Source organism: Diorhabda carinulata, chromosome 7 (assembly GCF_026250575.1).
Source record: "Diorhabda carinulata isolate Delta chromosome 7, icDioCari1.1, whole genome shotgun sequence".
Classification (NCBI taxonomy): Eukaryota; Metazoa; Arthropoda; class Insecta; order Coleoptera; family Chrysomelidae; genus Diorhabda; species Diorhabda carinulata.
Window position 1 is genome coordinate 1,098,068 of NC_079466.1, and position 16,046 is coordinate 1,114,113.

Sequence of the window (16,046 nt, forward strand, 5' to 3'; positions counted from 1 at the left end):
TGTTAACCATGTATAATCATATAAGGTTATGGCTCCAAATTTTTAGACGTGATATAATACGACACAATTTCAATATCAACATCTTTGGTTAATATTATCACAATTTTCAAAACGAAAAAACTTTATTTGGGTCGGTAAGTATTTGCTTCTTGTATTCTAGTATATCAGAATCAAACACTTAACTACCCACCCTCATTCATCTAGCTTAAATAATAGACTTTTGAAAATAAGCTACTAAATAAAGTTTCAAAACATCATCCTCGCCAACTCACGGTACATGTGATGTATCCATCTAACAAAACAACAAAATACTGTAAAAGAGAATCAAGAAACTAACAAAATGATAACTTGGTATCTTTCCTATTCTCTCTTCCTTTCTTTCGTATCACACTAAATACTTTTCGAAGATCATTACAATCATAGCGCATAAAGAGGTACTTTTAAGACCAATTTAAATATACATCCAGAATTTAGACTAAAATCAATGATCTTTCATATGCGATATCATCGGTAAGTGTACGATAGTGTTCAATTCCCGATTCCATGTTAGTTGCTTTTAGTACCTATAATGTTTTTTTTTTAATGTTCTGGGGTTAAAAGTATTATCAACTGAAGTCGTATACAAGAAGTCTTAAGTCTTTTTATCCGTCTAAGGATACAACTCTTCGACTTTCAATGACTTCTCAAACCTAGAGTTGCTGTCCGAGCCAACTAGAAACAACGACTCGTAAAGGTAAGAGCGATTATGGCACTTACTATTCTACTTACTCATCCTATACATCTGGCTCTTTGTGTTTGTCCTGATGAAATTGGATAACGCTATAAACACACCTGTTAATTCTACCAGAAATTAATCTTTCTATGTATTATGAAATTATTCCGAAGCAATGTTCAAAACCACTCAATTAAATTATGCATTGTAATATTGGAATGAGTCAGTTCTTCCAGTGGAAAGAAACAAAAATGATATGAATATTCTACAAAGTGCTCAAATTCTAATTTTGTTTAAAGATTGTGAATATATATACGTTGAAACCAATAGCTGGCGAACCTCTGATTGCCAATATTGTTCAATACATCCTCAAGAAACAGTTATGAAACTTATTTCTTGGAATCATATTATTAGGAGTAGGTACTACCTCAAAAATGAGGAGTGATTCTGTCGGTAGAGAATCAGTTGATTGTGATGGATTACTATCAGTTGATTCTGATGGATTACTATCAGTTGATTCTGATGGATTACTATCAGTTGATTCTGATGGATTACTATCAGTTGATTCTGATGGATTACTATCACTATCACTTGATTGTGATGGATTACTATCAGTAGATTCTGATGGAATAGTATCAGTATCAGATGATTTTGATGGAATAGTATCAGTTGACTCTGTTGGAATAGAATCAGTTGCTTCTGCAGTAGTATCTGTATCCGTTTCTGGAGTTTTCGCAGGGTTTGCAGCTTCGGTATCTTCTTTTGCTTTTTCAGACTGCGATTGTTCTCCTTGTTTTGGTATTCTCACGACATTAATTTCAGGATAATTTTTTTCTACTTCGTCAGTTGGAAATGGAACAAAGGTATCTGAAAAAACTGGTTTTTGAAAAAATATATAGATAAGTAAAAAATCATTTAGCATTTTGAACTTCTGGATTATTATTGGTGGTAGCTATGAATTTTCTCTATGGAACTAAAAAAACTTTCTCACCCAGATCACCAATGCTACAATCAACATAATGAAGACCCGACACAAGAGAATTTTCAGTGAATAATATTCCTGATAACATATTTGGTCTGCATTCTTCAACGTATAATATATTTTTTAGTGGAGTACTTGCTCTTTTGGAATTGATATCCCATCCCAAGAGTCTACAATTGAAAAATTATAAGTAGAAAAAATGGAATGTATATTCCATACAACTACTTTTGAAAGTGACGTATGTCTCATAGCTCTTTCCTCTTCTTTCTTAATTCGATTTTTTGTTATTATTTTTTGGGGAAAATTTATTATTGAGAATGAAACTTTATCTTTATTGCTAATCAAATTGTATCCCAATTTCCTCTTTAGAGTAAAATTGTTAAGCGTTAGGAGTAGACATACATACCGATGTTTCTCATCATATTTGTATTCATTTTCCACGTAAATTTTGTTGGGTAATCCCATTCGAGTCAATGGAAAATCAGGCCATACTTTGATAACCGTGATCTCTTTTCCGGCCGTTCCTATGGTACTAAAATCGGTCACATGATGAATATTCCTGTCATGGTGCCAATATTTAGATCCACTTGTTATAAAATGTACATATTTAGTAGGAGTTTTCTCACGACTTCTTCTAAAAATAGTATTATGGAACATAAGTAATCAGTTAATATAAATGTCATATAACTCCTCTGGGTAAAATCTTGTACAATCTTGGTTAATGTAACGTAGCATTGCAACTCGTGCACCATTTTAAATAAAAATTCTGCTCATGATATAAAGAAAACTGATGTTTCTATTGCTAAATTTAATTTGACAACTCGACTTAGTGTATGCTCGGACACTTGTCAATTGAATGATAACAAATAAAAACCAACTTTCCGTAGTGTTGGTGCAATTATAGATAATAAGCCGATTCTAGTACGCAATTTCATTCGCAAGTTAATTTTTAAAACATCATTATCAATTCCTGTCGTATGATGGAAAGAACTGTTTCCCGCTCTACTCAATTTTTCGTTACCTGAAACAATCTGCAAGGAAGACAACTGTTTGTTTCTGTACTATAAGACCGTTGCACAATAATTTTTTATTGTGAATATTCTCGTCTGGGTATATTTTTTCTATTAAGCCTGCCACTCGAGTTCCATACGAATAAATCGGTGTTGGTGGAACCAATGAATCATCATCGCCACTGTTGGTATCATCGTCCTTAGTGATTAGATATTTGACATAAAGTAGGATCAACAATAAAAGTATGGCCATTGTTATGATCAAGCTCATTAGTAAAACTTCAAGGAGTGGTTTTAGTTTACATCGACATATTTTCAAAAGAGACATTGTTTTGACAATATGTGCCAAAATCTGGAGCACAGAATAAATTATTCATAGACCTCAATTCATAGACAAATTGTATTTTTATGGAATAGGATCGTATAGTTACATGTACTGCTTTTTTAGCCGAGACGGTGGCAAAACGTCAAAACGAACTTGCACGACTATCACAATTCTATGTTACCTTCTAATGGCTCCAAAAGAAACAAGTTTGTTTTTTCAAGATCCGAAAATGATTTACAAGAATTTCAATTATTGATTTTTATACTTTCCAAGGAAACGAGATCAATTAATAATTTCTAAAATAATATTCAGTGAGTAATATTTCTATACTCGAAATTGGATACATTCGATTCTCGTTTTTTTTTAAGAAGTCAAATGAAAAATTCTCACTAGTTAATATTCGTCTTAAAAGAAATTTTGTCACTCCCCTTTTGCTGTTGAGACGAGGAGCAGCAGTCCATGTTAACTCTGAGGTATAAGAATAGGTGAAACCGCTACGTATAAAGCACCAAAAAGAAAATGACAGTAAATCAATGTATAATATGAATAAATTTGTCAATTGGAGCGATTAAACAGATTAATTATGGATCAAAATATCTTTTCTAGTAGTATGAACTTTTCATAATCACAGTAGATGTTATCGGTCATTGAGTATAATCGAATTAATAGGTAGACTGTGATTTTTATCGACCAGGAATTTACAAATCTTTTGATGTCTATGTTATTTGTTCCAATTTAAGATATCCAGAAATCGAAATATGAACCCAAGAATAGACTAATTTCAATTTTATTGACAGCATAAAATTTTACAAATTCATCATTATTCACCGTAATTCCCATTTTTTAGATGTATTGTGATCAAAACAATAGACCTTCTAGAAAATTATTTACTATCGCGTAAATTTCAAATTATCGTGATATCTATTTACGTTGATATTTTTGTTGCCAAATCGTTTTGATTTTAGGTTCCTTCTAAATGAAAATCAGTTTTAAAATCAAGTGAAGAATCGACGTTTTCTTTCGATAAAGATCGGATTATGTCAAAACATCAATTTCGAAAGCCAACCAAAAGATACTTGAAATCAAGATTTAGCAATAAAACATAGAAAGATTTAAGAAATAGTTAATGCTGTCACACTCTTCAAAGTTCTAAGCCGAAACAAAAAATAAACTTGTGTAATTTACGTGAACCGTCTATAAACTAGGTGATTAGTAGAAAATTTACTGAGAAAACGTTATAAAATTTGAATTCAATCAACACCGAATCATTTATCTACTTCAATGAGTTATCTGGATCGAGAAAGTTCTGCTAATACTTTACTATAATAGACAGAAGATTATTCTGAGATAAAATGTAACATAACAGCTTTTTATTGAAATTATATACAAATTCTAAAAAAAAAAGTACAAATAGAGAAAATTTAAATAAATAGTTTTGAGCCGATAATGGAATTTTAGTTCCGATGTTTAAATATTGCAAAATATTCATCTTCAATCTCCGAACACCATTGGACAATCCGATGTATAATTTGTATTCATCTGAAACTAATAAGAAATGTATTTACAGTTTCTCTCAAAATCACAATATTGTCAGTCTCTGGACATGATAACTTGGTTACAACAATGTGGAAGTTGTGCCCTTCTCACCTTTGTTCCGTTAACATTTCTTTTACTTCTCTCAATTCTTGTTATATCTATATTTGCAAACTCGGTAGCGAGCTTCTCGATGAACATTGACAATGGTACTAAAGTATCGTCGAAAGCACTTCTTTCCGTACAAGTCGTCGACTGAAAACCAGACGTGCTACCATATTGTGAAAAAACTACCGCCGAAGGTGCATATTCTGTACATGCTCCGTTGAAAGGAACCTGCATGAATTCCACGTGTGCGGTTTTAGATGCAGCTGACCAACCTGACAAGAATATCGCAAAACTGTATTTTCATAAAACAAGTGATAACAATCTATCATAATATAAAAGCTCTATGGTACATTTGCAAGAAATTCTATTGAGATGTAATCCGAAAACTGCGTTGTAGTCCAAGGAAGTTATGAAATCATCGTCAACTTTTCGCAACAACTGCTTAACGTACTCAAATTAAGTCGTGTCCTTGATGTCTGTACCATATTGCTCGTAAAAAAATTCTCAACAGTAAAATTTAAAATATCTTTTGCCAGTTATATTTTTCACATAAAATATCTTAACTTGCCCTATAATATCATAGAAGAAAATTCGAAATAAATGGTATTAAACATCTAGTTCCACGAAAATTGTTAAACAATGTTTGTAGATGTTTTGTAAATTCAAAATAGCGATCGCGTAAACAAACTTTTCATATATTTTTTCAATGGAATTTCATGTATATTAACAATGTTGAGATTCCGTTGCTGTAATCGACAGAGTAAGAGTTGGAGTTTAACAGATAATACGAACACAATTTTAAAAACTTTCTTTACATATGTATGAAATGCTAAAAGATAAGCCACGAAACACTTCTTTAATACGATAAATAGAAGAAGAAAACAACAAATTTCCCGTAATCTGTCAGTACGTGGGGGACTTTGAGTTTCGGCTTCCAACGATCGTATTTTTCAAAGTCTATCTTTCTATAGTTCATAACATAAACTGACATCAATTTTTATAATTTTGTTCATATTGTCAATTGAACTCTCTTATTCTGACGGTTGCGGCAATCCTCAACTCAAAGTTGTTAATATTCTTGAAGAACCAGTTAATTCGGTCGTTATTTTGAAGTAACAAAATCCGAAAACACCAACTTTTCCACAAAAATTACTATATTTCTTTATGTTGACAATTTCATTGCTCCAGCGGATTTCTTATTAAACCATGTTTAGTGAGTCGATATGTTTTTCAGAAAAAAACAGTTTGGTTCATTTCTTGACCTTACTTCCCCGGACTATTTGGTGACAATGCAGCTAAATAAATCAGTATATAACTAAAATTGGTCGATATCTTGTGTGGTAACTTCGTGGATTAACTGTGCCAAAGTCTGTGGACGTTAGTGCGAATGGAAGAGTATCCAGACAGGGCAAAATATCCACAACAGCTGCTTGGAAAAATTACCTAGTTCGACGTATAATCATGGATATCCATTATGTCGCAGAAATTTCCATTCAGATAAGGCAATAAAGTGGTTCATAGACCAACAACAACACAATATCCAACTGAGTAGAATAAACACCGATAATAATATCCTACCATAATTAATGGTCTGGAGACTCATTTCATTGAGTATATAAACATAAGAGGAAAGAGATTCCCTGTGGTTTTACATCTAGCAGGAAGCTAAAATTATTTTCTGAGTAGCGTACCTATACTCCTACTTACCAATTAACTTGTGTTCGACCTTTGGATCGTACCTTTCTTCAACAAAAAATGTGTCCTGTTTCTCATCACACGGTTGAGGAAACTCTGGATCAACTTCGATGATAATCAATGAGGAATTAGTAGCTGCATCTCCCCTAGGATTAAGTATTCTCCATTTGATTATTCTATGAATATTTCTATCTTTTGACCAGTACCTAGATCCACTAGTTACATAATGTAAAGACTTAATTGGAACCTGAAAATTCGAATATTTAGGTATTCCTACCTCAAATAAGTTGTTTCGAGTTGTTTCTTATTTTCTGCAAGTCACATTTTACAGTGAACGATATATTTTGTTATGGAGTAGAGTGTCAATGTACAACTGAATTGAACAGGGGAATATTGAATAGTAGAAAATCGTCATACAATATACCGTATCATACTCATTATTGAAGCATTCCGCAAGCAAAATAGCGATATTAAAACCAAATATAAGTCCAGTACATTTCAATTTCACATTAAAGGTTTTGTCATCTGGGTAAATTTTCTGAACCAATCCTATAATTCTATTATCGTCACAGTACGGCTCGCTATCTAAAAATTCTTCATTCTCGTCTGTAACTTTGATTCCGAAATGTTCCCAATTATACTGAGGAAACGTCAGTATTACGTAAGTTATCAACATTATTATAATAAATGGCACTATTACCACGAAACTTAACATTATCACTTCTAGTTTACGGCTATTCGTAGTCATTTTTGACACTGACAGAATATTTCAAAAACAATTTTAAATATTGAGGTCTATTTACAAATATGACAATTATATTATTCGCAACCAACAACAGATTTATGTCATAATGACAAGATTTATTAAAAGATTAGGAACTAGGTTAGATCGTAGTCATCGCATGAGTAGGATGAAAGATATTACTTAGTTTTTACTATATATTTCAATAGACTCAGAATCATCGACATAGAAACTTGATTACCCAATGAATATATGATTGGAAAATATTGATCATCTCGTTATAAGAAACGATCCAGGCCATTCCCCTTCTTCTTCTCACACTTATCTCAGGGCTTGCTTGTATATATATTTTCTTCAGTCTCGATCTTGAGATGTCGATATCCAACTCTTTGAAATTCTTCCCGCTAATACCTATTCTGGTAGCTGACTTATCCTTGAATGCTCATTTCCCTAGCCGACCCTCCCCATTCCGTCGACATATGCCTTCCACTCTCGTTTTCTCCTCCGCTTTTAAATAACTACATGCGTTATTTAGTTGCAGGCCTGTCTAATGTCGAAACTGCTTTTTCTGTCCCTGAGGGTTACTACGGCTACTGATCTAAGGGTTGTTCGCAGACGTTGTTTTGTCTCGCTCTCTCGTTAATCTTTAAGCTGTTTTGTACATACATACGCACCTTGCTTGAGATGTACATTATTAGTTGCACCGTAGAAACTTCCGGAGATTCTGTCGGCCTTGTTAGCTTATATGCGTGCTTCCCCGTAAACGTTTCCATCACTTGATGTTATAATTCCTAGATAGTTGAAGTTCATAACTTTTTCTATTATTTTATCGTCTATATGTACCATTTGGTTGAATCTGTATAGCATAAAAATCGGAACTCGCCGCTTCTCATCGTGTATCTTCCTGCAGTTTTGACTCCTGTTCAAATACTGTTCTGATTGGAATGAATCTATGAGTGCGTAGTCGTGCTGTATTCGTGAATGGTTTAGTGAGAGAGTTCCTTGACTATTTTTATAACTTCTTTGTTAATTCAATCTTCTTATGAAATGAGCATAACTTTTTTGAGCTGCGCTCTATAAACAGCCTGTGTTACGATAGGAAAGAAACCTTATTACACTCTTGGCTTTTTCTATAATTGTTGTTGTTGTTGTTGCCCCCAATTTATCTCATCTCCTTGAGAAAGGTACTTTGTTTATATTCTTAAAAGAAGATTTATTACGGTGTTCAGAAGACCTAAGCGTCCATAATTACTTGATTCTTTTCTTTTCTATGAATAGGGATTGAGATGCAGTATTAGTTTGCACAGTATGGAAGACACCTTTCAATGTAAAGTATTTAGAAGCATATTTATACAGACGTAAGTTGATGAAATGTACATAACATGTACATCGTACTGTGGAAATTATGAAATTGAGTTGCGTTACATATTTCCCAAATTCTTTTTCCCTCCAACTGGTGCCATATGAATTCACATCGATATATACCAGAAATATTGTAACCTAATCTGATTCTTCGCCTTCGAGTAATAGAATGTGTAATAAATGTTTACTGGATTTTTATGTTATTCACTTTTGCATGTAGTAATTTTATGTGCAGTGTCTCATCTATATAATATAATAAGAAATATGAGTATTTCAACCAACAGTTTATCATGAATGAATTCTAAAGTGACAAGCACTAGCAGTATTTTTAGTGGAATTTAGTGAAACACTATTGTGTTATAAGACAACAATGTCTGTAACTTTACCTTATCGTACTCATTTCGAAAACAATCCACTAAAAACGCTCCAATTCTCATTCCAATGATTAAACCAGTACACCTAAATCTCACATTAAAACTGTCATCATCAGGATAAATTTTCTGTACCAATGCCATGATATTCGAATCGTCACAGTATGGTTCAACCCGTCGATAATTTTCTTTTTCGTCGTCTTCATCCTCCCATAAATTACAAACTTCGTCTTTAACGTTTGCTCCTGGGAATGTGAATAGAGCGAATCCTAAAATCAACATTAATATGAATGGTAGGAGCACCAAAAAGCTTAACATAATAACTTCCAGTTTACGACTATTTCTTGTCATTTTGAATGTTTAAGTTTATTGCTTTGACAGACGTGAAGAAATGCACGGCACACCAAATATATTTAGTTAAATTGATACTAATATTCTAATACGAAGTATCCACTAGTAGGATAATGTAATCTCACATGGGAGTTTGGTATACTGTGATTTTTCTAGTTCGTTTCATTTTAAGTTAGTAAGTATTTGTTATTTGAGCATGTGATTAATCCAGTTAATCTGTGAACGAGATGCTTCATACTATGTTCGTTGGTATTCTAAGTGGTTGTCTATTTCCGCCTTTTCTTAGGGTCCTCCTTGACTATTTTTTCTTCTAATTTCATGTTTTCGTTGGGTATTTTTCTCGTAAACTTATGATGCCTCTCAGACCTCCTTATTTCTTCTTGTCTGCTTTCTTTCCTTTTAGTGTATTTCACAAGCTCCGTTATTTGGATGTTGATGTGGGTATTGGAATTTTTTGCGTAGTATCCATGACGGAAACCCTTCAGTACTCAGTATCAGTAGCTCAGAAACGTGAGTTTACATCTTCAATATAATTATAAAGTTGTATTTTTCATTAAACGTCTTTGTTGAAACTTACTTATCGGTACATTCACTTTAATTCAGTTTTTTTGTATGCTCGATAGCCCATTTTTTGCATGATTCCAAGCTCTGCATTTCGATCCATATAAAATACAGTTTCGCTCTGTATTACAGGATTTTGATAATTCCACATAGAATAAGAACATTTTTTCATGGTGAGATCATGAAAACTGTAGTCTTAGAGTAATAGAAAGTAATTTATGGCAGATGATAAATTAAAACATACGTTGGAGCACAATCTGGGAATTTATAACGTAATAATAGTATTTTGGATGAATTCCAAACCACTTGCAGTTAAGGAAGTTAATTTCGAGAGTTGATATAGCTTTGCGCTATAAGTCTTGTAGTTTAAGCATAAGTAGCATCGTATATAGTTCATTAACACTAGGTATTTGCTTTGATTTATTTGCATTGTAATGAGGCTCACAGAAGTGGACAGATACACTTTCAATTTTCGCAATTTAGTGTCGATGATTGTGTAGAATATACGCAGCAGAATTAGGCCTAATTTATTATAACCACATTAAATTATAGTTATAATGAAAATTTGAATTTTAGGACAATTTGATTCAACACTAAAAATATTTATACAACTTTCACAAGAAATCAATAGATTTCAGTGTTAAACTTGAAAACGGTTTTTTGTATATACAAAAAAATAACGCTGCAAGTAAATTCATATTATTTTTAATTAGTCGTAACCTTGTAAAGTCACTTTTAGTAATTTGACAGCTATCCTGCAATTAGTTTGTGAGTTATAGCAATTTGAGGAAAGCAAGTTTGTAAGCTTGAAAAAATTGATAAAAAGGAATTTCGTGAGTTGATAAAACATTTGTAGTTTCTGATAAAAACTACTGAAACCAGGGCTAAGCTTGATAAGCTATTCTACAAGAAAATCAACAGTTGAGAAGTGATTTTTCAAGTTTAAACGAGGCTAAGTGAATACCGAGTATCATACACGCAGAGGGAACACCCTAAAGAATACTGTCATCAACGGAAATGTCCAAAAAATCAACAATAAAGTTTCAGATAACCGTAAAGTTGAGCAGATTGGAATAGCTGGGAGTCCACAGATATCAAATGAACGTGTTGAACATATCGTAAATAAATATTTGTATATGCGAAAATTCTGTACATAGTGGGTGCCGCACTAGCTCAGAATGGATCAAAATCAACAACGAATTTATGGTTTTTAGCAATGTTTGGAGATATTCAATCGTAATAAACCCGAATTCCATGAGGAATGGACTCCAAATCGCGGTGAGACGTAAAAGTTGGCTGGTAATGCATCCGTATTTTGGGATGCGCATGGTATAACATCAATCAACTATTTTGAAAAGGAAAAAACAATAAACAGCAATTATCACGCACCGTTGACGGAAGAAATCCCGGAAAACAAGTCCCATTTCAAAAAGATAATGATCTTTCATCAACATATCGAAATCGATATGAATTGGGCTTCGAATTGCTTCCGTATTTACCATATTCTCTAAATCTCGCCCCAAGTGACTATTTTGTTCTCATATCTCAAGAGGATGCTCGCTGTACAAATGTTATTCATTGATGAGAAGGTGATCGCCGGAACTGTAGCTCATTTTGAAGATAAAGACAAATCGTACCATTAAAATAGTACAGAAAAATTATTTGACCACTATAATGTTTGTATCGTCGTCAACAGCAATTATGTTTAATAATCAAATCAAATTTTGTTGAATCCTAACGTACCTACGAACTTTCTTACCTGTAACATATTCACCATACTAATTTTGTCTTAAATCCAGCTCCAAATCTGTGATTTCCATTCCTTTCTTCCACCTGTTTATCCCATGAACCACTATTTCATAAATATTTGCTGTAGTGGTGATTAATTATAGTATTTGGGACTTAATCGGTTCTAATTCTTCATTGGTTTGAGAAAAATTAGAGATACATTGGCTTAATGGTTTAACGGAAATAAGCTTCCTATAGATTCAGATTTATTAGTTTAAACAAAGAATTTGAATGTCTTCAATGGATTATCGAACTAACAACAGTTAATTAATCAATTAATTTCGTCCTTTTTCATACAATGTATGGAGTTATCCACATTGAATATGTAAATGGTCGTTAATAAAATGTTAGTTTCGCATGATTTCTTTTAGTATCTTTCAATAATGAATAATCCCAAACCAGTGAACAGAAAACATACGATTTATGGAATGTAATCCTATTCCTGTCGTGATCATTCTGGTAGTTTATTCACTCGAACATATTTTGGTTGTAACTGCAATAGAACCCTCTCGAAATCTCATTTTAAAGTATACGACACGCCATCAGGCAAACACCACAGACATTACCTATAACAACCCGCGTAATTTCTCAAATAATAAGCTCCTTTCGCACATTTAGCGCTCACTTTTGTGTAAAATTCCTTTCCAAAGTTCAACTTGGACTCCCCAGAGGTATACCATTAATTATTCTGAAAACCACTTAAGCTTCTTCGCTATGTTGAATCAAATGTGTGTTTAATTTTCAATCCTATTTAATAAAATGGAAATGAGAGCCATCGAAGCGGCAGATCTTTCGGATTATTTCAGTATAAATTTACTCTGAATGCATATAATAAAATTTTACTTTATGCATATATGAAAGTTACGACAATATAGCTGCAAAGTTATTGAATATACTACGTAAATTATTCGTATTCCAAATCTAATTAGTGAAATAAACTCTAATGGAATCATAGATTTTCATGTCAAGTTTCATGCTCATACTCCTGGGTAATTAATTTGTATTTACTATTTAGTTTCTTGATCTTTAAAGTTGAATAATTCAGTCTTTTCAAGTCTGTGAAAGATAATTCCATTTAAACTTTATTATACGATAGAACTTATTATTCACCTCTAATATATCTAAGAGGTGGATGAAATCCTTCAAAAATCCAATAAGTGACGCAACTGCGTCAATTTTTGATGCTTACAACTTTTTCATCATAAATCATAAGGATACTTGGTGCATGATCTACGGGAATCGTGGTTTGGGTAATTTGGAGAATTATGACAAATTTACTGTAATAAAACGCTGTCCTTGCAAGAAAATTTGCACCATAATTTCATTGTCTCAGTGATAGAAAAGCAATCGTTGAAAGTTTTTCCTTCTCTACCTTCTCAATCACGAGATATATATCAGTCTAAGTACCTATCAAGTTGGGTGTAGTTACCGTCTACTTAATGCATATTTTTGCTCCATTTTTCTGATGTAATAAATCATCTTTTTTGTTGCAAATAATAGGAAAAGATTTATTTCTAGTTGAAAAAGAAATATTCTACCCTGTGTAGTAGTAATTGCAGTATTGTCTATATTTTGATAAGTTTGTTTATTCCTTAGTTTTCTGGTTTTTTTAATAAAGAATGAATTCATTTAAAATGAAAACAAATTTATAAATCAGGATTATTCATTTCTTTCTTATCATACTACATGTGGTTTCAAATATTTCCGGAAATTTGATTTCGTTGGTGATGAGTAAATGTAGGACCAATACCAAGGCCAGGTTAGATTGTTAATGTATAAATGATCTTGGTCTTATAATATGATAGGAGGTCTTGTTTTGGTCTTGTAGGGTCCAGACTAGGTTTCAGTTTTGGTCCTCCAGCAAGTCTTACACTTGCTTGGTAAATTATTCTTTATTACAACTGATATGACGTGAATAAAATATTAAGAAGTGTTGGAGTGTTGATTTTATGAGTATTATGAACAGTTTATAGAAATAGTGAGTATACAAAATCGATTCCGATGCAGACAAACTGTATTATAAGGTGAGTAATGAAAAAAAAAAAAAAGAAGGTAAGAATATTTTCTTTTCTTCACAAATATACGTTAATTGTTATATTATTCTCAGGTTCAATTACGTGAAACTATACAGGAAAATTTACCATAAGACAATAAAAGCTGCCAAAAATATTTATTATAATAGGAGACTCGCCAGTTCTCGTAATGTTTCTAGAAGAAACATGGTCCATTGGGATGATCTATGAAACAGGGCTTCTTGGTTGAGCATAATCTCTAGTTCACCTGATAACCTTAATATTTACTTTGTGAATGTAGCCATATATTCAACATATTCTAAATCACATTGCACTTTTCCCAATTGCCTTAAGACGGCTATAGTTATACCTCTGCCTAAAAGAGGAAATAGAAATCAAGCATCGATCTATCGCCCAATTGCACTCCTTCTCACGTTCATAGAAAGATCATAGAAATATTGGTAAAAAAAGAGGCTTTCATAATTTCTGTTTAAATATAAGATACTTTCTACCCACCAATTTGGGATTTTAAGTGAAAAATACACAAATAAAGGTATATTCTTCTTCCTTGATAATGTCTACTCTAGCCTAAGCAACCATCGCTCCACTGCAAAATATTTCAATTAACAAATTGCAGTACTACGGTTTCAGAGGAACTCCTCTCCGATAGTTTAAGTCATACCCAACCAACAGAAGTCGGCTTGAGAGGGTTGATCCAACGATGTCTTCAAAATAGTATGTGGAGTGCCCCAAGGATCAGACCTAGGCCCTTTTTTGTTTCTTCTGTGTATGAACGATATCGCCTATCTAAAGATCAGTGGTGAAATATGTCTATTTGCAGACGACCCTAGTTTCTCTTGGAACAACTTTGATCTCACAGCACCTCATATCTAGTGATCTAATCATCCTCCATTCGTGGTGTTATTCTAATCTTCTCTATCTCAACGTTTCTAAAACCAAAGGCCTATGATATAAAAATACGTTGTAGTCGTCTTTAAATAAATAACACCACCATTGACGTCGTTGAATCTTTAAAATTCTTGGGACTTGTGGACATCTTATCTAAAAAATTGAGTTCCTCAATTTTTTAGATAAGATCATTTTTGAAAGAACTGAACTTATCCATCTCCTTAACAGTCTGTTACGCCCTGTCGCATCTCCGATATGCCCTTCTGTTTCGAGGTACGTGCGGTGCGACTCAATTAGAGGGAATCTTCAAACTACAAAATAGAGCTGTTAGATATTTACTCGGACTAAATGGCGGTGCATATTGCAAAAACTTCTCTGAAAAATTGAAAATTCTGATTTTTCTTTCCTTATTCATCTTTGAATACGTTTGCCTAATTCGTAAGTACGCTTCTCCAATTTCAAATCGTTGCACGGCTATCTTACTCACTTAGGAGTGCGGAGCCCGACGTTTACCTACCTACTCCACGTTCAGAATTAGTCAAGGGAAAGTGCATTGTACTCTGTAAACGACTTGTGCTCATTCTGGTTCAAGTTTTGCTATGGACTTATTTACTAATTATTACCTATTACTTTTACCTATTTCGTTACTCATTGTCTTTTTCTTCTGTATATTGTAATTTTATTAGATTTGTGTTTTTTTATTTGGTTATTTTTATATTTTTTTTAGCAGAATTCTTTGACAATAAAGCATTTTTCTCTCCAAAACAAAGATTCTTTTTTGTACCTGTTGATTACGTACTTTAGATTTTTGTGTCATTGTGTCAACCCATAGATATGGGTTTATGATACCCTATACTTTCTGACAGTCCTTTGAGCTATATATACAACAAAGTAAATTGGTAAGAATAATATGTCTTACACGGGAGAATTGTAGTTACCAAACGAATGTATGTTTGCGTGTTAAAAAGATATTAAAACCAAATATTGACAATGGAACATATTAAAAGAGGAAAATTGCCTATTTAATAATATGACATTCTGTTGCGTGGAAGTATTCGTTTCTTTCCCCATTCATTTACTAGGTATTTTGTAATAAAAATTTAATATCGTAATGGAAAGAAATCATTATCAACGTATATAAATATTGTTTAGGAGGACGTGAATTGCGACTTCCACTATAAATTATTATTGAAAAATTATAAATGAGCTCTCAAGACTCTGGCGCTTTATGTACCTTTTAGTTTTTTCTTGCGACTGTGAAGCAAAAGATCGTTGAATGAATTGAGCTACCAAGCTAGGAAATTATCGAACGACAGGGAAATCGATTGATATCCAATACCACAATTGTTACGAATTTTTTGTCAATAGATCACTTCTTCTCCCAGAATATCTTGGATTGGTTGAAACCCATCTGAAACTAATTTGTAAGAAGATATTTTTTAAAATTGCTGATGGTTTGTAAAGTCAGTATAGTTTCATATATAAGTATATAACAAAGTGTAAAGAAAGAAATATATATAGAAATATGTATAGTTTTTGAAGTGTACGTATTCTATCTTTATCTTCCCAAAACCAACCCGAATTA

General features: G+C 32.7%; 2 protein-coding genes across 2 annotated transcripts; both read right to left on the reverse strand.

Moving 5' to 3' along the window:
- Positions 1-1,070: 1,070 nt before the first annotated feature.
- On the reverse strand, positions 1,071-3,032 carry LOC130896534 (uncharacterized). Its single transcript, XM_057804716.1, has 4 exons — positions 2,716-3,032; positions 2,101-2,328; positions 1,704-1,864; positions 1,071-1,579 (listed from the first exon to the last, which is right to left on the reverse strand). The coding sequence occupies exons 1-4, from the start codon at positions 3,030-3,032 to the stop codon at positions 1,071-1,073; spliced, it is 1,215 nt and encodes a 404-aa protein (XP_057660699.1).
- Positions 3,033-4,377: 1,345 nt separating this feature from the next.
- On the reverse strand, positions 4,378-9,201 carry LOC130896321 (uncharacterized). The gene is made up of 4 exons (XM_057804326.1): positions 8,856-9,201; positions 6,378-6,612; positions 4,677-4,942; positions 4,378-4,574 (listed from the first exon to the last, which is right to left on the reverse strand). Exons 1-4 carry the CDS (start codon positions 9,189-9,191, stop codon positions 4,521-4,523), a joined length of 891 nt encoding a protein of 296 aa, XP_057660309.1. The 5' UTR covers positions 9,192-9,201; the 3' UTR covers positions 4,378-4,520.
- Between the last annotated feature and the right edge of the window lie 6,845 nt (positions 9,202-16,046).

Bases quoted from the DNA above. Each gene is read 5' to 3' on its own strand.
- LOC130896534 (XM_057804716.1), bottom strand. From the start codon at position 3,032: ATGTCTCTTTTGAAAATATGTCGATGTAAACTAAAACCACTCCTTGAA. The intron at 2,329-2,715 runs GTAACGAAAAAT...TACTATTTTTAG, and splicing joins TTCCTTGCAGATTGTTTCAG to AAGAAGTCGTGAGAAAACTC. The intron at 1,580-1,703 runs GTGAGAAAGTTT...CAGTTTTTTCAG, and splicing joins TTGTAGCATTGGTGATCTGG to ATACCTTTGTTCCATTTCCA.
- LOC130896321 (XM_057804326.1), bottom strand. From the start codon at position 9,191: ATGACAAGAAATAGTCGTAAACTGGAAGTTATTATGTTAAGCTTTTTG. The intron at 6,613-8,855 runs GTAAAGTTACAG...TCGAATTTTCAG, and splicing joins TTCGAAATGAGTACGATAAG to GTTCCAATTAAGTCTTTACA. The intron at 4,943-6,377 runs GTAAGTAGGAGT...TATTCTTGTCAG, and splicing joins GGTCGAACACAAGTTAATTG to GTTGGTCAGCTGCATCTAAA.